The sequence below is a fragment of the Geotrypetes seraphini genome, chromosome 3, assembly GCF_902459505.1.
Source record: "Geotrypetes seraphini chromosome 3, aGeoSer1.1, whole genome shotgun sequence".
Lineage (NCBI taxonomy): Eukaryota > Metazoa > Chordata > Amphibia > Gymnophiona > Dermophiidae > Geotrypetes > Geotrypetes seraphini.
Window position 1 is genome coordinate 211,814,248 of NC_047086.1, and position 22,586 is coordinate 211,836,833.

Below are 22,586 nucleotides of genomic sequence, written 5' to 3' on the forward strand. Positions count from 1 at the left end.
ACGAGGCAGGTACAAAGGCACTTATCAGACAAAAATATTGCAAGCTTTCTACACCTAGCAGGCTGCAGAAGTTCAGAGCTATGAATCATTTGCGTGTCTTGAAATAGACATACAGATCTGTTAGTTTCAGCTCTTAGTTTCCAGTTCCTACACAGAGGATTCCTGTGTTCTATTCCTGCTCTCTGCACGATACCTGGATTGTATTTGGATATGGCCTTTAATCTATAAAGTTTCCAAGTTTATTCTGTACTTGATAAACGGTCTATCAACTTATACTAGACGGTTTACAATACTAAAAATTTAAAAGAGAATAAAAAATAAAGAATAAAGGGGGAATATTTCTTAAAAAAAAAAAAAAAAAAGTTCAATAGACATGACATAAACGAACAGAAACAGGTGGATCAAAGATTAGTAAGAGTAAAATACATCGAGATAAAAATAAATAAAAAAAGGTGGAAAGAGGGCAAGGAAAAAACAAAGGGGTGGGGGAAATGACGCTTCTTAAAAGACTAGCCAGTGCTCTGTCAGAGTTTACAAATAGTTACAGGTTAATAAATACAGGCTGAGGACACATGCTACACAGCATATATACAAATGCACAAACGCATACAACAGATATATGACATCACACAAATAATCACATACTGAGATGGACGCATGCGCACAGACACAACATAGACAACACACCGAGATGATGTGCCCTGTTCATCAGATCTGGTGATTCCTGGAACTCTGGTCCAGTGTCAGTTTGCCCAATACTAATTTCTAGCCCACAGGCTCTGAATCCTTCTTGCTATCAGGCAAGAGATTCAGAATATTCTGGCACTTATGCCCTCATATCCTTACCTGAGCTCCACAACAGCCCCTCAGTCAAATCCAAGTTTCTCCAAGTTTATTTAAATATTTGATTGAATGCCTATCAAATACACACGTTTTACAAACATAAGAATAAAAGGGAAGTACAAATTTAAAAGCAAAATAACATTTAATAACAGAAACATTAAACAAAAGGAAAGGGGTAGAGCTACAATAAATTATAGGAAAGAGAACATACATGGAAAAAACAAAAGGGGAAAAAGAGATTTCTGAGAATGTAATGTAATGTAATTTATTTCTTATATACCGCTACATCCGTTAGGTTCTAAGCGGTTTACAGAAAATATACATTAAGATTAGAAATAAGAAAGGTACTTGAAAAATTCCCTTACAGTTGATCTTCCTAGCGGACTCCAGGAGGTGTGGAGCTCACACTCCTGTCATGATCTGGTCTATGGGCTCTTGGTAGAATGTCTGTCTTGCTCTGATTTTTCATGTTTTACCATCAGAATTGTTAATGCATACATTGAAACCCTCAGCTCAGTGTGCGGCGGCAGCAGCTAAGAAAGCAAATAGTATGTTAGGAATTATCAGGAAAGGAACGGAAAACAAAGATGAGAATGTTATCATGTCCTTCTGTCGCTCCACTGTGCATCGCTCCACCTCAAATCTGTATGCAGTTCTGGCCACTGCACCTCTAAAAAAAAGATATAGGGCTCCTTTTACGAAGCCGCGTTAGCGGATCAACGCGTGTAATAGCGTGCGCTAATTTGCCGGCCGCACTAGCCGCTACCGCCTCCTCTTGAGCAGGCGGCAGATTTTCCGCTAGCGCGGGGGTTAGCGCGCACTAAAAAAGGTGCGTGCGATAAAGCCGCTAATGTTGCTTCGTAAAAGGAGCCCGTAGTGGAGCTAGAAAAGGCACAGAGAAGGGCGACTGAAATGATAAAAGAGATGGGACAACTTCCCTATGGGGAAAGAGTAAAGCAGCTCGGGCTCTTCAGCCTGGAGAAGAGATGGCTCTGGGGAGATATGATAGAGGTCTAAGAAATAGTGAGTGGAGTAGAATATGTACTGTAGATGTGAATCACTTGTTTTATTCCCAAAAATACTAGAACTCGGGGGGGGGGGGGGGGGAGGCATACAATAAACAAACTGGACAAAGTTTCTCTTCACACAGCATAAAACTAAACTCTAGAATTCATTGCCAAAAAACATGGTACACACAGTTAGCTTAGCAGCGTTTAAAAAAAAATGTACGGATAGTATCCTAAAAGAAAAATTCATAAGCCATTAAGATGGACTTGGGAAAATCCACTGTTTATTTCTAGGATAAGTAGCATAAAATCTATTTTACAGCACTGTTTTGAGATCTTGCCAGGTACTTGTAACCTGGATTGCCACTGTTGGAAAGAGGATACCGGGCTTCGGTCTGTCCCAGTATGACAACGCCTATGTTCTTAGATCTGGAAGTTTCCAACAGCAGATGGTTTGAGCTTTCTTCAATGCTGTAAATAACCAGAAAAGAACTGACAGGAGGGATAGCATTTGTGACTTTGGCGATGACCTGGAGAGGAGCCTGGAACTCAGGGACAGAGATTTTGGAGACGTCTGAGACTCTGGTGCTTGCCTTTACAAGTGTGTAAAAAATTCCAGTCTAAGCTGCATAACGGACCAGGTCAGGGTCATCTCTTTCCCCCACACACATATCATCCACAACTGTGCATGCAGGCAATGCACAGCCCATGGTACAAGCCAAGGAAGCTACAGTGCTTCCTGTAGAACAGTGGTCTCAAACTTGCGACCTGCCAGGTACTATTTTGAGGCCCTCGGTATGTACAATGCTCCCCCGAGATTCGCGAGGGTTCCGTTCCAGGAACCCCCGTGAATCTCAAAAAAACGTGAATACGGTTTTTCATGGGGGAGCCTGAAGAGGGCAGCAGGAGAGCAGCCGGAGCGCCAAAGCAGTGTCAAAGCAGCTCCTGATTGGGTAAGGCCCGACTTCGTGCAGGAAGAGAAGGTCGGAGTGAACCGCGAGTGATTTCCTGCACTCGCAGCGCTCCGGCTGCTCTATCCTGCCTCTCCTGCTGCCCTCTCCTTGTCGGTGGTTCGCTGTCCAAAAATATTGCGAATGACTGGGACTGCGAACCGCCGACCGTGAACAACCAGGGGAACACTGTATATCATAATCACAAAAGTAAAATAAAACAGTTTCTTGATCATATGTCTCTTTAGCTATAAATTACAATATTATTATTAAGACTTAGCCAAAAGGAAAGATTTATAAACTATAAAAAGTTTTACCTCATGCAAAATTGTCATTTCTTTAATAAGACACTATTTTTTCTGAGGCCCTTCAAGTACCTACAAATCCAAAATGTGGCCCTGCAAAGGGTTTGAGTTTGAGACCACTGCTGTAGAATAAGAACACTAGCCAGGTGTAGCAATTCAGACAAGTGTATTTCTTTCCAATCACTTCCAAAACAGCAGAAATGTAATATTCCCCGACTCTAGCTCTGAGCAATCACCTCTTCTCTTCACCACACAGAAAAGTTAATGGAGCAGGTCCAAGATTTCAGACTGACCAGACCCTCTCCAGAGAGGACAGCAAGAAGGGGAACCCCCAGAGACTAGCCACAAGCTGAGTTTCCAAGCAAATGGAGCCCCTCCGCCTCTGCTGGAACAATCTCAAGCTCTGTGCTGTCAGCATGTAGGATGCCCCCCCCCCCCTGCACCCATCAAAGAGAGCACAGCAGAAAACCCAAGAGGCTCTCCCACACAGTCAGTGCTAGGTCTCGCTGCAGACCTGGAGTATGAGTCACTACGTGGAACTCCTTTTACGCCCACCTTTGGGGATCTCCAGGTGCTACGGTCCCTCTCTGTCTTTATATTTCTCTCTGTCTCTTTTTGTGTCTCATTCTTTCTGTCTATACCCATGTTTGTATATCTGTCTATGATCCTATCTCCTATTGCCTGAATTTGAATCCTTAACTCTTCCACTGACTCTCTATGACCCTGAGAAAGGTCAATTTTATATCTCTACACTTCAATTCTTCTAATCCTGACTCCGCCGCGCTGTCTGTGAATCTGGGCGTGTCAAGCAATGTGCATCTGAAACCCAGTTGAAAACAGGGCATCTCTCTTAACCTGTGTTTCCCAGTCAAGATACAAAGCATTCATTTTTGGCTGATCCATTGCTTTTTCTCACTCTAGGATCCACAGGCTTTAGAGACCCAGTTAACGCTGAAATGCGTTATCTCTGCCACTCTGACTAATTCACCAATCAGACCTACTGCCTTTAGTTCCATATATTTAATGACAGATCACTCTCTGTGCCCTGGGCCCAAAACGTTCTGATGTTTGGAACTAAAGTAGGAATCTAGGTTTGGATCTGAATCTGTAACTCAGACTGGCAGCATTGAAAAACCAACAAAATACACAAGTTGTCCTGGTATATAATTCAACAGGTGCCTCATGAAATCCCATTGTGCCATCTCTGCTCAAACTCAAGCCTTTTTCTTGCTTATAAGAATCCCTGAGCCTACCTCTTTGAGGCTGAGCTTAAATCATTCATGGGGAAGCTATGCTGTCTTGAGTGATCTGGGCAGAGTATGTATATTCATACTACAGATGCTGAGGGCATTGCTGCTTTGCTTTATGAAAAACCTGGGCATCTGGTTATATGTCCATGTCTTGTTTCCCCTGTCTACTATACTTTCTGTTCTAAGCGCCAGGACAAAAGGGGCAGCCACATGGGGGCTCCGTCTTCCTAGGGGCCACACACTTAACCAAGTCAGGTTTGCAATTGGTGGCTGACTAGAAGTTAAAGCCTCTTTTCCCTCTCCCTCTCCCTCAGAAACGGTATTCCTCAGCACTGCACCACTTACACCGCATTTGAAATCTTAAGTCACCAGCAGGGGGCCCCACCACACCAGTCCGCTTAGGGCCCCGACTGTTCTGCTGAACACTCACACTGTTGGCTCTTGGAGGCTTTAAAACCATGTGAATAAACTTGTTCAGAGTAAATGTTGCCAGATAAGTTAGCTCTTGGGATCCCAGAAAGGGAACATTTCAGCAAGCTAAAAGATATTAGGATGAGTTTTAGGAGATCAGAACCCACAGACAGCAGAGGGCTCAATAATAAACCCTGTCATTAAGAACAAACATTCCTAAGATCGGTGTATTTCAAGAATAGAAAGTGGGTTGGCATAAACTGAACTGGACTTGTACAGAGCAGGGATAAAGACAAGTCTTCTGGCTATTGCCCCGGGACCATGACTGAATGCAAAATCTGACACAAAGCTGAGCATGAGATGCTGTAGTGAAAACTTCTGAGCCAGTCAGGAAATGAAAAACACCAGAACCAGCACACTCCCAGTAAAAATGGGCCATATGGTATCAGTGAGTTCACCACCCCAGTACAGATGTTCAGGTTACCCATCACAAAGAAATTTGCCAGTGTCATTCTGTCTATGTCCCCCCCCCCCCCCCCGGAGACTAAAGATTTGCCCACAATCAGGGAAAAGCTTCCTATTCCAGTCACAAACCGTCCTTCCAAAGCCAGTCTTATTTATTTTTCAATTTTTTAGCCCATCCTCCTAAAAGAGCCCAGAATGGGTTACAAGTTTTCATATACAATATAAGTTATCGCTAAGATTGCTGGAGTAAGCAAATAAAGATAGGACAGTTTTTAACAGTATAGGCTTATCACTTGTTGCTTTGCCATTAGACAGTTCAATACGAGATCTCATGATTCAGCCCATGCCTTCTTTCTGACAGAAAAAGAGAAACTGGCTGATAAAAAAGCATCAGGTCCATCCAGTATCTCTGCCTGTTCTCCCTTTCTGCTGTTATGCCACAGACCCCACTTAACTGCCAACCTGACCCCTAGCTTCTCCATTAGTCTTCTGTGCTGATCCCAGGCATGCCTGCACTGTGTTACTACTATTTTTGCTCTTCTCCGCATCAATCAGCTTTTCTGTAACAAAAAAAATTCCTTCTGTTACTTCTCTATCTGCCCGCTTTGAACCACTTTGTATTCGAACTTCCTTCCTGCTGAATAATGCTTGGTTCTTGGGTATCACTGAGACCTTTCGAGGTTTGTACCTATGTGTAAGCAGTGCATCACCTACCGTGGTTCCTCCTGGGCTTTGCTTGTTTCCTGCGTGTGCCCCTGGGCTCCTCTTCCATCCTGTGGTGGCTGCAGCTGTACGGGATGCTAGCACAGGGCTTCAGCTGACAGCAGGCAGAGAGAGACTCCGCATTACTGCTCCTAGGCTGAAAGCCCGTTTCCTCCCGCTCACTGTTTCTCTCTCTCTCTCTCATACACATACACACTCACTCACTTATCCTGGCTCCCTCTCATCATAGTTTGGGAGTCCCCTCCCGGCACTCACGCCGCTGTCAGCTCTCTGCTGATGTCACCCACCAGAGGGGCTGTACTAGACGGGCTCCAGAAATATACCAAAAACCACCTCTGAGGCAGGGGAGGAGGAGTGAGAGTTATTGCTAGATTTGCTGTCTTCTTGTAAATAACACAAGCCAACAGTTAGAACAAAACCCAAAGATTAGCTGGCTTATGCTGTTACTCCAGCTGTTTTCATTCCCAAGTTCAAATGAAAATAATATTAGTAAAATATCTATAATCTTAGATTCCCAGTGGCTGGGACCAGCAGGGGAGTCCTATATACTGCATGTGGAGGCTAGGGTTTGCATAATGGCTAGACCTTTACTCCCCCCCCTCCTTTCACAAAACCATAGCGCCGGCCGTGGCAGTAGCAGCTCTGACACTCCTAGAATTCCTATGAGCATCGAAGATGTTACCGCCATGGCCGGCACTAAAGACCGTGCTACGATTTTGTTAAAGGGAGTGCAATTGTAAAGTTCATTGAGTAGAGCAATATTTATAGTGATCCCCCCCCCCCCCCCAAAAAAAAAAAAAAATCAAGTGGAACTTAAATAGAAATTCCTGGGAGCATCATATTCAGAGCAATGTCTTAACTTGCAGTGCCATTTCGGCAGTTTTGATCATGATGTCATCATGCAGGAATTAGTGGTGCTGCTGCTCTGTGTGAGTGATGTCATTTGTAGACTGCTCTGAATCTGGATTGCCAAGTGCTGGAGAAGGGGGGAGACACTGTTAAACACAGGCAGCAGAATGGATTGGGCCACTGGGGCCATGGCTCCACCCCCACCCCCACCCCGCAACCAATCTTTTGCCCAGCAAATGAAGATTGTTGCTTGGCTCCTCCAAAAAAGGTACTCCACTGTCCCTGCTGCTGATCATATAATTTCCCCCCCCCCAAAAAAAAAACAACAACAATCTTTGCACTTGTTACAGCAGGGTTGTCAAACTCAATCACATTAAAGCAGGGGTGTCAAAGTCCCTCCTCGAGGGCCGCAATCTAGTCGGGATTTCAGGATTTCCCCAATAAATATGCATGAGATCTCTTTGCATGCACTGCTTTCATTGTATGCTAATAGATCTCATGCATATTCATTAGGGAAATCCTGAAAACCCGACTGGATTGCGGCCCTCGAGGAGGGACTTTGACACCCCTGCATTAAGGGGACAAAATCCAAAACACAGGCTGTCGCGGGCCAGACCCTGCCCAATCTCCGCCCCAGACCCCGCCTCCATAATAATACTAATTATAACACCATTTTTTCCATTCATTTTTCATATATACACACACAATATAATCTTATTAACACATAATGGTAATGGTTAATCACAAAATTAAACTACACAAAAAACACTGCATGCTTCTCAACATTCATTCCTACCAGAACACAGATAACCCCTATGCAAATATGGGATCAATAATTAAAAGTGCTAATATATTTTTTAAAAACACCCTAAGATTCAAGATTCTGCATGCAGAGAAAAAGAAACAAATGTATTTCTTCCTGAGCAATGCAAAAGATAGACAGCAGATTAAAATGCTCAAAATTGACACAATTCAAACGCTAACTTGAAAATAAAATCATTCCCTCTAACTTGCTGTGCCTCCCTCCAGTGGGTGTCTAACTTTCTGGCCGGCTCCAACCTGGTCATTTTATGCGGCCCACAGTCCGATGCCCCCCCCCCCCCCCGGTGTTATCTTGTGGCCGGCTTCCTCCTCACAGCAGTAGTGTGCATGGAGCCACGTGCAGCAGCTCCTTGTGCGTCCTGCACCTCAACCGGAAGCCTTCTCTCTGACGTTGCAACGTCAGAGGGAGTGCTTCTGGATGAGGTGTGGGACGCGCAATACGTCTGTGAGGAGAAGGGAGCCGGCTGCAAGGTAACACTGGGGGTATCGGACTGTGGGCCGCATAAAATGACCAGGCGGGCCAGATTCAGCCCGCAGGCCTTGTGTTTGACATATGTGTGTTACAGGGTTAGACTCTCTAGGTTCCTGGCAAATCTACGATGTCTTTTATTGTCTCGATATAACAATTATCTGAAGGTGCTATTTGTGCCTGAACACTTAACAATTATCTGATGGTGCTATTTGTGCCTGAACACTTAAATACATTTGCACGGTCTGATAGTAGAACTGCCAGGGCTGGATTAACACTCCATTGAGCCCTAGGGCAAACATATATTTGTAGGCCCACCTACCAGGATTTCCCCTTCCCCCTCTCCCTGATTTACAATCCTTCTTTTCTCACCCTCCCTTCCAACATTTCACTTCTCCACAAGTAGCAGGGAAAGTGCAGAGACAGTGACATAGTAATGGGAAGGGCAGTCCGCCCGGGAACTGTCTTGGTGGGGCGCTGGCATTTGTCCTCCTAACCTGCTGCCCCCCCCCAGCAGCCGCGAATAATAATAATAATAATAATAATTTATTCTTGTATACCGCCACACCCCAAAAAGTTCTAGGCGGTTCACATCCATTAATTAAGATCCGTGCTGACACACGGATTTACAATATTTTGAACAGAGTTACTTACGGCAGTAAAGAAAGGGAGCGTGGGAGCGATATACGGAGTTTTATCAAAAGTATAAGCAGCAATAAAGGGAGGGAATGAAGGTAAAGGAAAGAAAGGAGAGAGATCAAGTAGGGGGAGGGAGGGAGTAAAAGGGGCCGGGGGAGAGAGGGGAAGGGGGTAGGTGCAGGTGGAAAGGGGTTAAAGGGCCTAGCGAAGACCGGGTTAGCAGCGGGGCAGGAGTGAGGAAAGCTCACTCCTGCCGCTGTGCCACTGGACCACCACGGAAAAAAGTAAGCGACAATTTGGGGTGAGGCCACGGCCCCTGTGTCTCCTCCCCCCCCCCCCCCCCCCCCCGTTCTGGTGCCTATGGCCTCTGGTACAAACTAGAGGTGCAAAGGGACAATATAATTGAGGCATATATTTACAAAGTTTTATGTGAGCAGCAAAAAAAAAAAAAATCACTTTCTTTGGTGTTTATATGAAAGGATATAGACTAGAGAGAAAGCACTATTAGGACATTATTAAAGGAATTTGTCTAGGAAATTTAACAGTTAACCAGGTAAATTCCCTAGGCTGAAAACCTCCTTTTATTTAGAATGCGCACAGGTATATTGGTAGCAGTGGACTTTCAAAAGGGAATATTTCTATGACAGAGAAACAAACACAGTGCATGCACTCTCTCAGGCAGTGTTCCTACCTCCACACCATCATGCAAAGTTCTTGCTGCCTGTCCTTTTCCTCAGCCTGCAGCACACCCTATACACTTTCTTTCATTCTTTTTAAATTCCATCTCCCTTTCAACCATAGGCATTGTAATATGGGGGTGCCAAGGGGGCCATGCCCCCCCCCGCCAAATTTGCAGTAGGATCTCTTGTGTAGTTCACAGCTCCTCACTGGGTTCCAAAGCCCCCCTTACCTTGAAAACTTCAAGGAGGGTGCTGGTGTTGCAATGATTTTCTAGTGCTGCCGGTGTCCTCCTCTGCACTGTTCTGCTGCGGTCCACTCCACCCCCCACGAGAAGCAACTTCCTGTTTCTAGTTGGGTGGACCACAGCAAAGGATCCGTACAGAGGAGGCTGTGGGCAGTGCTAGAGAATAGCTGCCGCACCGGCGATCCCCATGTCATTTATGTAGTGAGAGAGAACTTCGGAACTGAGTGGGGAGGTCATTCAATGGAACCGGGGGTGGGTAGGGAGGGAGAAGGGAGAGATGCTGTATGGAAGGGGCAAAGACGAAAGGAACAGGGGCACATGGATGGATGGAGGGGAGGGGAAGAGATGATGCACACAGATGGAGGGAAGGGGAGAAGGAGGAGATGGAACGGTAGGTAGATTTGAGATGGAGGCAGAAAAATGGAAGAAAACTGAATATCAATGCCAAAGATGGATATAGGAAAATAGAGGGAAAAAACAGCAAATGCATAAGGAGACCTTGGAAATAGAATTAAGAGCACAGACAAATAAATTTCAACTTCAACTTGGAAAACACTAAAATTTATAGATCATTTAACTCCAGTCCCAATACATAAATTCAAATGTCAGTCCCTATGGCTGAATTCCAAAATATTGATAGGCGATTCTAAGATCCTATGGAAGCATTGATTAAAGGCAGGCATTTGAGCACTGTCATCTTGAAGTGGGGACATTGGATCATCTTTTATTTTATTGTCCATTGATATTTAATTTTTGGAAATCAATTTGGGGTAAAATTAATTTTGTCTTAGGTGTTGCTATTCCGCTGTCATATGATGTAATTTTATTTGGGACATTGCTACAATCTAAAAGTCCAATTCACAAAACCAAGGATAGACTTCTTCTTAAAATGACTGGGGTAGCCATACAACTAATCACCAGAAATTGGAAAAAGTGGGATAGGCTGAATTTTACTTTTTGGTTTATGAAAGAATGTTAGCAGAGCAATCTGGGCAATTTAGGAAATTTAAAGAAATCTGGAGTCCATTGGAGTAATTTGTTAAATACCCTACTGATTGGTATCACCTTCCAGATTTGATTTTCATTCAATGCACATCCAGGAAGGGATTGGGGGGGGGGGGGGGGGAGAAGGGATGGGTAAAGAGATTTCAGTAATTTGCAAGTATGTAAGTGCTGTTTTCTGAATGTATATGTGTAGCACTTTTGATATGTTTAATAAAACCAATAAAGATTTTTTTTAAAAAGAAAAATAAAATTGCCAGATAACAAAGGTAGGAAAAATGTTTCTATTTTCAATTTAGTGATTAAAATATGTCAGTTTTGAAAATTTACATCTGCTGTTTTTATATTTTGGACTGCTCAGGATGAAATGCATTTTTCTATTTCTTTTGTGGTGTACTGGCGAACTGACAAGGCTCAAGGTAAACAAGGCCATGGGACCGGACAATCTACACCCAAGAGTGCTCAAAGAATTGAGAGATGTTCTGGCGGAACCGTTGGCCGTGCTCTTCAGTCTCTCACTAAGTACCGGGAAAGTTCCTTTGGACTGGAAAACAGCTAACGTCGTTCCTCTGCATAAAAAGGGTTGCAAGGCAGAGGCTGCGAACTATAGACCGGTGAGTCTCACTTCAATAGTGTGTAAACTCATGGAAACACTAATTAAGCATAAATTAGATACGATCTTGAGTGAGGGGAATCTCCGGGATCCCAGTCAACATGGATTCACCAAGGGTAGGTCCTGCTAGTCCAATCTCATCAGCTTCTTTGACTGGATAACAAGAAGGCTGGAGTTGGGAGAGTCCTTGGAAGTCGTATACCTAGACTTCAGCAAGGCTTTTGACAGCATCCCACACCGCAGGCTGCTGAACAAGATGGAATCGATGGGGTTAGGAGAGACACTAACTACATGGGTTAAAGATTGGCTAAGTGGCAGACTCCAGAGAGTGATAGTTAACGGTACCCTCTCTAAAACATCGGAGGTGACCAGCGGAGTGCCGCAGGGCTCAGTCCTGGGCCCACTCCTCTTCAACATATTGGGGATCTGACTCAAGGGCTTCAAGGCAAAGTAACCTTATTTGCTGATGACGCCAAACTATGCAATATAGTAAGAAACTGCAATCTACAGGATACTATGGCGCATGACCTGCGTACATTAGAAAGTTGGTCCTCGACCTGGCAGTTGGGCTTCAACGCCAAGAAATGTAAGATCATGCATCTCGGAAACGGTAATCCATGCAGAGCTTACACCTTGAATGGAGAAACCTTATCCAAAACTACAGCAGAACGAGATTTAGGAGTAATCATCAGTGCAGACATGAAAACTGCCACTCAAGTGGAGAAGGCTTCATCTAAGGCACGGCAGATGATAGGTTGTATCAAGAGAAGCTTCGTTAGCAGGAAGCCTGAAGTCATAATGCCGTTGTACAGAGCCATGGTGAGACCTCATCTGGAATACTGTATGCAATTCTGGAGGCCACACTACCGTAAAGATGTGCTCAGAATTGAGTCGGTTCAGCGGATGGCCACCAGGATGGTCTCGGGGCTAAAGGGTCTCTCGTACGAAGAAAGACTGAACAAATTGCAGCTCTACACTCTCAAAGAACGTAGGGAGAGGGGAGACATGATTTAGACATTTAAGTACATTACGGGACGTGTTGAGGTGGAAGATATCTTTCTTCTCAAAGGACTCTCGACAACAAGAGGACATCCACTCAAACTCAGGGGAGGGAAGTTTCGTGGAGACACCAGGAAGTACTTCTTCATGGAAAGAGTGATTGAGCATTGGAACAAGCTTCCAGTGCAGGTGATCAAAGCCAGCAGCATCCCAGACTTCAAGAATAAATGGGATACCTATGTGGGATCCCTACGAGGGTCAAGCAAAGTAATAGGGTCACTAGGGTATAGACTTGAAAGAGCGGGTCAATAGAATGGCAGTATAATTATAATTATAATCAAGGGGGTCAGTAGACTTAAAAGGGTGGGTCAATAGTGTGGGCAGACTTGATGGGCTATAGCCCTTATCTGCCGTCATCTTTCTATGTTTCTACTGTATACTATGTGCAGAGTCTGGCATATTATGATTTTGTTTGTGTACTTTTAGTTTGTGGCTTTGTATTTGAAAAGGGTTGGGGTTTTTTTTTCTGTTTTCTGCATGTGTGACTGAGGTCAGGTGTTCTGGTTGGGATGGAAGTCCAGAAACTTTGGTTGGTGACGTGGCTCCAAGTAGGAAGATATTTGCAGATTTTCCTTCAGCTTTTTTGGACTCTAAGAGCTCCTTTTACGAAGCCGCGTTAGCGGTTTAATGCGCATAATAGTGTGCGCTAAACTGCCGGCCGTGCTAGAAGCTAACGCCAGCATTGGCGTTAGTTCTAGCCACGTAGCGCAGGTTTAGCACCCGCTAAAAAGCTGCGTGCGCTAAAACCGCTAACGCGGCTTCGTAAAAGGAGCCCTAAATGACCCCAACTCAAAAATTAGTGAAGACCACTGTTCTACTGCCTATTTTTGTGGTGATTTGTGTTGAGTGGGCGTTGAAGAACTCACAATGCTTCGCAGTTTGTGCAATATGTGTTGTTTATTACAATTAAATAGTTACAAAAAAGAAAAGGAAACAGGATACTGTGAGAGATAGACCATTGATCTGACCCTGTACTGCTATTCTTATGCTCTTATATCCAAAATAGCAAAAAAATCACTCCATCAGTTCATTCCACATTCTTCATATAAATATTTAATAATCATTCAAAGGTCAAAAAATATATGCTGAGAGACATGGAGGCAAAAACAAGGTACGAACCCCAAGAATGTCGCCTCACCACCCAATCATTGCATATAATTCAGTAAACCTAAAAATTACTTTCTTCACTGCCAACAAGTGGTCAAAATAGTTGATAAGCAACATAAAATCTGTTTCACTGTTTGTGATCTTGTCAAGGGCTCGTGACCTGGGTTGGCTACTGTTGGAAACAGGATACTGAACTTGATGGACCTTCAGTGTGTCCCAGTATGGCAAGTTTTAATTTTTCTGTTCTAATTCTGTACAATACAAAAACCCCCAAATGGAGAAGACTACAATAAACAAACACGAAAAAAGTCTCCCCTAACCCAAAAATAGGGAAAAGGATAGAAACTCCGAACCTAAAAACAGCCCAAAACTAATAATTAATGGTGTGAATGGAATCCCTCAGTCTCACAGCTGCTATGGGAACAAATCCCTAAAGCACCAGCTGCCACAATCAAAACCCAGTAAGGGTATTACTTGTGAAACATCCCTGGGTTTCCAAACTAATTATACTAGTGCACAAACATGCTAAAAGTAAAAAATAAGTGAGGTAATAAGTGAAAAATCATAAAGCTGTAAATTGGATCGGCTGACTCTATCGCTCTTCCAAGAGTGAGGAGTGTCCAAACACTAAACAATCCAAAAGCGAAAAAGGCAAAAAAACTTAGCTTCTTCCGATGAAATCTGGAGGGCAGAAGAACCAGCTATAAATCAACCTGTCCAACAGGGCTCCGTTTCGAGGGGAGACCACCCCTCTTCTTCAGGAACTAGCTGAATAGTGCAATTGTGCTCTCAACTGCCAGCCAAAGAGTAGAAGGTCCGGAATGAAAATGGCGCTAACCAGAGGGGAACGCCTCCATGTATTTAAATGCAGAAATTTAATGTAACAACATGATATTTTTTGCTATGGGGACTACAGGCTTCTGGCAAGCCTCTTCCTGCAAAATGAATGCAGATATTTTATCCTCTCAGGACATAGAAGAAACTCAGGGCTGGCTTTAGGGGAAGGCAAACAGGACAGCTGCCAGGGCCCCACAGTTCCAGGGGGCCCCCCGTCCAGACATCTCTTCTGTCCATCTCTCTCACTTCCCCTCACCTTCCTGGTCTTCTTTTTAATATCCAAATGATCCTTTTTAGAGGGACCCCAGTGCGGCAACCATTCTCATAAGTTGCTGGCGGCTGCCCCAAAGCTTTCCCTCTGCCATGATCTGTCCCCTCTGATGCAACTTCCTGTTTCCACCTGGGCAGATTGTGGCAAAGGGAGAGCTTCTGGACAGCCGCTAGCAGCTTATGAGAATGGCTGCCGTACTGGGATCCTTCTGATAAGGAATGTTTGGATGTTGAAAGATTGGGAAGGTGAGGGAACGCGAGGAAGATAGATAGTAGGGGAAGAGATGTCCATACAGTGGGGTCTCCAGGGGCTTTTTTAAATTGGCTCAGGGATGGGACTGGGGAGGGATGAAAGAGATGGGAAAATGCAAACCAGAGGTGGGGGGAGGGACCAGAAAAACAAATTATGAAATGGTGGGTGAGAGAGAGAGAGAGAGAGAGAGAGAGAGAGAGAGAGAGAGAGAGAGAGAGAGAAATAGTGGACAGTGGGAGTTAGGAATTATCAGGGCTTAGGCAGCCCTCAAATTTGGAGGAGGGGGCAGGGGTCAACAGTTTCCTCCTCCACCCCCTCTCCTGGCGGGTTGACATACATTTTTTATCCTCTCCTACCTCTTATGATCCAGTGTTTCTCTTCTTTCCTTCCTCCCCATGGTCTGGCACGTCTTTCCCTTTCTGCATGGTCCAGCATCATGCAGAAATAAAGCTTCTGGGTCGGCAAGAGGAGAAGCCAGACTGTGGGGAGGAGGGAAAGGAGAGAGATATTGAGGGTGGGGAGAATGCCAGACTACCACTGGGGGAGCCTGAGCCAAGAATGGGGGAGCCTGGGTCTCCAGCCCCTCCCTCCCCTTCCCCCTTACCCATGGCTGGGAGGGAAGAGAATGGCAGAGAGGTTGAACCCAGGGGAGACAGGCAGACCTGGGGAGGGGAAGATGCTGAATGGAAGGGCAATTGGGAAGAACAATAAATATGAAGGAGCAGGGATGAGAGGGAGGGAGAGAAGGAGAAATGTTGGAGGGGGGAGGCTGGATCATAGGGTGAGAGGAGGAAAGAACAGCAGGAAAGAGAATGGGAGCAATGTTGGACCATGAAGGGGAGAGAAGAGAGAGGAGGTGATATGATGGATCATGGGAGGAGGAAGAGAAATGGGATAGGAAGATAGTGGAGAAAAGAGAGAGAGAGAGAGGGAAAGAGATGCTGGGCTACAAGAATGAAGGGAGGGGATATGATGGAAGTTGTGGAATCATGTGGAAAAGACCAAGGGACAGGGGTGGCAAAGAAAAGAATGAGAGGAAGAGAGTGAGTACAGAAGAAGAAATGTGGTAATAAGAAGTAGATGAAAGATAGAAGGGTATAGGAGGTTTGGGAAGACTTAGATGGGAAATGTGAGAACTAAAGTATGAGCAAGGGAGATGGGAAGAAGTCATTTAAAGTTATATTATGAGTGGTAGTAATAGCAAGTGGGGAGATCAGAAAGCGTGCAAGGAGGAGAAGGGATCGGGGCCCCTTCCGTAATTTCTGCCCTGGGTCTCAGCTTGTCTAAAACCAACCCTGATGGACAGTGATGATGATTTGTAGTGTAAAAAGAAATACAGTGTTAAGCAAGTTTGATAATCCTTTTTTGAATGATCTGCAAAAACATTATTTCTTGGGTGAAAGGAGCTCCCAAGTACATTATGCACTAGGCTCTATGGAATACTTGGAGGTAAGACTAGAACACCAGATGAAAGAAGAGACTTGATGCATACCTTTTTCAAGAAGTAACTGAAGCCAAGGAGAGGGGTTAATTAGAGAAAAGTATGCTGTGATTATAAGATATTGGCAACTGTGTGACCTGGTAAGGTGAGATGTGCTGAAAAGGTTTGGAAGGCTCAGAGTGTGATGTCCTCTCCTCCCTCCTCCTTGAGCCATGACAGGCAAGCACCTAAACAGTGAGTAGAGGTGGGAAGGCCAAGGTGGTCAACCTCCAAACTGAGGGCACTGTAACCGTATCCCATCTATGAATTAAAATTTCTGAACTGAGACTAGCCAAGCTACTGTGGATGTCATTCCTCTGTTTGGCAGGGACAAGGGGAGGCTTGAAGGAAGGTTTGTGATTATTGTATTGCTGCAGGGTTCATGGCCTGGAAGAATCAGTCTGGGATTCTTACTTCTTTGCCCATTTACTTCTCACTTCTGTGTCTTTTTCCTCTCCCACTGTGCAGCTCTGGAGCTGGCATGTCTGGTAGGGCCTGGGACACAATAAGACTGAAGGGTAAGAGAGGGAACAGGTGGAGATGGGAGAGGTGAAAGAGAGTGTTTGGAATGTAGGGTTCTGCAATCACAGAAGAGGCATTTGGCTGGAGGATAGTTTCAACAAGCAAGTGCAATGAGAACATGAGAACAACTGGCAGTGTGTGTAGGAGGTGATGTGGAATTTTGACCGTGTGAGTTATGAAAAGAAGGGGAGGAGAGGGTTGGGAGATGCTAAGCCATCAAAAACGTGAGGATACAGGAGATACAGGCAGACAAACTCTTAGATTAGAAAGATGGAGGCAAAGGCCCAAATGGAAAAGCAGAGCAAAATGGTATGAGATGGTGGACTAAATAGATTATAGGTAAAGTTAAAGTGGTCACATTTAACGTAGATGCCAAGCATACAGGGGGGGTGGGGGTAATTCAATAAAGTATGCAATATCACACGCCGGTTACCTGTGTAAATGTTTGCAATATTTAATTGATTTTATATCCTGTCCTCTTAGAAGAGCTCAGAACAGGTTACAAGTTTACATACATAATAAAGTGTATGTATACAAACCGTATGATGATCACTGCTGCCTAGATGGGCACCCACTCGAACATTAGAGACACTTTCCCCATTTGTGAGCACCAGATCCAGTATCGCTTTTTACCCTCGTCGGTTCTGTCACCATTTATCTGAGCAGAGCCCCTTGAAGGGCATCCACTATCATTCTACTTCTTTCCAATTCTGCAGATGGAACTTTCCAATCTCCATCTAGCAGTGAAATCACCCAACAGCAGCACCTCGCCTTTCTTTCCCAACTTTTGGATATCTGCAACAAGATCTTTATCAAATTGCTGCAAATGAGTTGGAGGTCTGTAGTCAACACCAACTTAGAAGTTCCATCTTCTCTTTTCAAAGTGATCCATATTGTTTCTTCCTTTCCCAAGGCCCCCTGCATTTCAGTCGTTTGGATATTGGTCTTTACATAGAGAGCTACTCACCCACTTTATCGACCAACTCTGTCTTTCCTAAAAAGATTATAGCCCGGTATGTTTGCGTCCCATCCATGGGAATCATTGAACCATGTCTCATGCCTTCTCTTGCTCTGTAGCTCTCTTCTACTCCTAAACTTGGAATATATGTTGGGGCAAAGGTTAAGCCCTTTGGGTATCCTTATGTCTTAATGCAGCGATCTCCAACATGTGACCCCTGGGCTAAACGAGGCCCCCGAAGTCCTCCATTGTGGCCCTCAATCAGTTGACTGAAATGTTTTTCAAATGCTACAGATTTACTAAGTTCCATCTTGCCACTCAGATAGTGCATTAAGGGGGAGAATTCATCAATGGCTGCTACTGCACGCACTAACAATTAGCGAACACTAAATGTTAAAGATGTCCATTGGAATATAATGGGCATCTTTAGCATGTGCTAATCGTTAGCATGCGCTAATGCAGTTAGCGCCCATTCATAAATTCCCCTTAAATGTCTGATAAAAGAATTGCCATAGGCCAGGCATGGACGAAGGTCAGTGTAGGGCAGGTGTAGGACCACACCAAAGTTTTGCTAAAATGCTGAAGAGTTCATGATGAAAAACATCATTTTCAATGATGTATTTAACTAGTATGGGCTTAAATGTGTAAGCCTGTAATCTTTTGGTGGCCCTCAGAGCTTTCTTGTAGTCGCATTGTAGCCCTTTATGTGATTTAAGAAAGGTAGTAGGTGGAGACAATAGCTGCTACTTACCTGGAGGAGAAATTGCTCCAAACTGTTCCTGGAGTTTGGTCCTGGTCTGGTGTTCCTGTCATTGGATCTCAGCAGATACAGTGCTTGCAGTGGGCCTGAAAAAAAGAAGAAAGAGGTTATTATTAATATTACTAGTCTTTAAGCCCATTACATTAACGGGTGCCAGAATAGATGTGTGTGTCTGTCTTTCTGTCTCTCTTTTTCCTCGGCTGTCCACCACCACCCCTTGCCTGCTCCCCCTGTCCAGCAGTAGCCCTTCTCCCTTCCTTTTACCTCTCCCCCTGTCCAGCCTCCACTAGTCCAAGCAGCCTCGGGGCTTTTGCTAAGCCGGCCCACCTCGCATTATCGAAGTGGGATGGCCTAGCAAATGCCCCACGGCTGTTGCGTTTGCTGGTCCAGGGGCGTGAATAGGCGTCCCGGCAGTGGCAGCGCAGGAGTCATACCGCCACCGCCGCTGAACTCGCTGCAAGCGCCACAAGCCGCCCCATGCACCGCAAACCACCCCACGCACCAGAAATCAAATTCGGCACAGAGTCAGATTTCACGGACGCAGGGATCACAGATTTTCTACTGCGCAGGTGCGGTAAGGGTTTTATAATTGAGGATTATTCTTCACTATTTTAGTGTGCACACTTTATTTTAAATTAATTTTTTAAGGACAATTTTCAAGAAAAGACTGACTCCCCTCTTATACTAAGGTGTGCTAACCGATTAGCGCGTGCTAAATGCTAACGTGTCCATAGACTAACATGCACGCGTTAATGTTTAGTGGGCACTAAATCGATTAGTGCGTGCTAATCGGTTAGCGCACCTTAGCAAAAGAGGGCCTAAGTACGCAAGGTTTTCTAGAAGAATCTACACTTATCTGTGTTGAAGGTGCAGTGATCTCTTTGGTCCACACTGGGTTACCTGCAAGGGAAAAACAAGGAAGAATCATTTATTCACAAAGCAATTTATTCTTACTTTCATAACACAGCACTCTTTGATTAGTGAAAGAAGGAAAATACTTATTTGATAAGTTCACTTGTTTGAATTTAACTTCTTTATAATATTCTGAGTTTATTGAGCCAGTGGCATAGTAAGGGGGGGGGCGGTTCACCCTGGGTGCCGTCTTGGTGGAGGTGCTGGCCCCCGCGCCTTCCCACTCCTCCCCCCTCCATACCTCTAGCTCTTTGCTGGCATGAGCAGCAACTCCAACCTGCTGCTCGTGGAGCGTCGGCTCTCCCTCTGATGTCACTTCCGGGTCCTGGGTCTGGAAAGTGACATCAAAGGGAGAGCCGACATCTGCACCAGCAGCAAGTTGCTGATGCTGCTCGTGCTGGGAAAGTTAAAGAGGTACGGGGGAAGGGAAGGAGCAGGGGGGGCAGAGAAGAGGGTGGGCGAGGGGCACCACCGCCCTGGGCACCTCTCACCCTGGGTTGAGCCGTAAAGAAAAGTATTCACTGTTAAGCTGTACTTGTGAATCTACAATTACTAGCAGAAGAGAGTTTTAAAAGCAATAGCACTTTATCACACCTTTAGGGATTTTAAAAATTACATTACCTTAGAGATTTCTATTCCGCCACTACCTTGCAGTTCAAGGCGGATTACAAAAGAGTTATAGAAGGAGGGTTACAAAGTAAGATCACAGGTCATTTCCAAAGAGTAGATCAGGTAGTATCAGTGAGTTAGGGAGAAGATGGGAAGAAAGAAGGTACTCGTGGTATTAAGCCTTTTTTCAGGGATTTCTTGAAGAGTACAGTTTTTATTTCCTTTCTGTACATCTTGTAGTCTGGGATTGTTATCAGTAGATCGGCGATTTGGTTATCTAATTTTGATGCTTGAGTGGCTAGTAGGCCATCGTATAGTTTTTTCTGTTATACTTCTTTGATTGGGGGGAGGTGAATAGGGGGTGTTTTTCTATGTCTGGTTGAGGTAGTTCGGATGAGGCGGTTGTTCAGGTAGAATTTAAATAGTATTCTTTCCTGGATTGGAAGCCAGTGTGAGTTGATGTGTGCCTCTGTAATGTGGTCGTGTTTCCTCAATGAGTAGACGAGTCTCAGAGCTGTATTTTGAATTGTTTGTAGTTGTTTAATCATTGTTGCAGGGCAGGGGAGGCAGAGGATGTTGCAGTAGTCCAGTAGGCCTAGGATTAGGGATTGTACTATGAGCTGGAATTGTGTTCTTTCAAAGAATTTTCGGTCTTGTCTTAGGTTTCTCATAACTGCAAAAAGATTTCTGTATTGTTTAATTTGTGGTTGCATGTTTTAAAGAGAATTTTAATCTGATTTGAATGGGAGAAAAGCACTTTAATTTAATATCAGCGGTTTTTAAATGTTATATGCCCTTTATTAGCATGCAAAGCTTTTCAGCAGTTGGGAGCGGGATTTATATTTAGTCATGTTTGAGCAATAAATATTCATTGCTTTATTGAAAAGTTGTGCGAGTCTCCTTTCTGCCAGGTGTTTGCTGAGGTCCACATACTCTTGGGAGACGACTGAGTTGCATTCAGGTGGACGTGTGCTCTGTCCTGGGGAGATTTTTCGTGCTACCTGGTACTGTGCCCGACGGCAGGCTTGCTCTTGCTTCAGAACAGAGTAGCGCTGAAACCCAGAGGGCGCTACAGGGGGGTTTCATCTGCTTGCCCCTTTCCTAGCATCCTCCCTCCTGCATCTGTCCCCCCCTTCCCCAGCACCCACCTGCCAGCCTCTACCGTCATTCCTTTCCCAACATCTGTTTTAGAGAATGACGCGGTGACAAAATTCATCACCATTCCCGTCCCCGGGAATAACCGCGGGAAACCATCTTCATGTCATTCTTTAAGGAGAGAGGGAAGAATCAGAGTATAATTGGGCACAACCACTGACCCGCAAGCTTTGCTTTGAAGAATGCTGGTGTAGAAGCAGATATTGTGATGTCATAATGCCTCATTCCACCAGTGCCTAAAAGCCAATCACATCAGTGATGTCACAATGGCTTCATTATCCTTGGTTCACATAAGAACCAGAGTATGAATGGCCACAACCACTGACCCGCAAGCTTTGCTTTGAAGAATGCTGGTGTAGAAGGACCGAGGTTGAAATAGACACTAGAAAATGACATGGGATTATTTCCCGCGGTTATCCGCGGGGACGGGAACGGTGATGAATTTTGTCACCGTGTCATTCTCTAATCTGCTTCTCATCTCCTTTCCTAGTATCGACTCCCTTTGTCTTCCCTCGTCTCAGTATCTGTTCCCCCCGAATGCCCTTCCGCCCATACCAGCCTACCCTTCCGTCACAGCACCTTCACCTTTCATACTTCTTACAGCTTACAGTTTTATTTAAAATTTAATTAATCACTTAATCTTACTTCTAAGCGATGTACAAAAGTAAAAGCTTTAAAAACATTTAAGAAGGTACAATATTTGAGACATTGACTTAACATACTAAGGGATCCTTTTACTACGCTGCGGTAGCGTTTTTAGCGCGCGCTAACCCCCGTGCTACGTGGGGAAACTAACGCCAGCTCAATGGAGGCGTTAGTGTCTAGCGTCTAGCGTGCGCTAAAACCGCTAGTGCAGCTTAATAAAAGGAGCCCTAAGACTTACATTGCCAATGGGGAAGGGAGGTAAGAAATACAATATAAGATAGGAAAGAAACGATTATGGGAAAACCGTAGGGTAGGGATTTGAGAAAGGCAAAGGAGAAAGAAACAAAAAGAAGAAAAGAGTTATGAAATAGAGTTAAGATCAGAAAAGGAGCTTCTCCTAGCTTAAAGGGTCAGAGATTGAAGGCATCCCTAAAAAGAAAACTTTTAAGATTGCTTTTGAACCTGTCGAGAAGACATTCCTCTCTTAAATAAGTGGGAAGAGTGTCTGCCCTCTGGCTTCTCGCCTTTCTTTCCCAGCAGCCTCTGCTACTACGACTTCGTATCATTTTTATAGTGCTACTAGACGTACACAGTGCTGTACATTAAACATGTAGGAGACAATTCCTGCTCAATAGAGCTTACAATCTAATTAAAATTTTCTCTTCCTTGATACCATAATCTGTCCTTCCCATGCCCCCCCTTTCCCCAGGGAAGTGATGATGTATAATATAGTTTACCTAATATTA

At 44.6% G+C, this 22,586-nt stretch overlaps 1 protein-coding gene across 1 annotated transcript in view; it reads right to left on the reverse strand.

Annotated features, from left to right (window-relative positions):
• LOC117357245 (zinc finger E-box-binding homeobox 2-like) overlaps nt 1–6,166 on the reverse strand; it is a 217,288-nt gene extending 211,122 nt beyond the window's left edge. Inside the window, exon 1 of the mRNA XM_033937616.1 lies at nt 5,946–6,166. Coding sequence (XP_033793507.1) covers nt 5,946–6,144 — 199 coding nt within the window. The 5' untranslated portion in view covers nt 6,145–6,166. The remainder of the gene's footprint in view (nt 1–5,945) is intronic.
• Nucleotides 6,167–22,586: the final 16,420 nt, after the last annotated feature.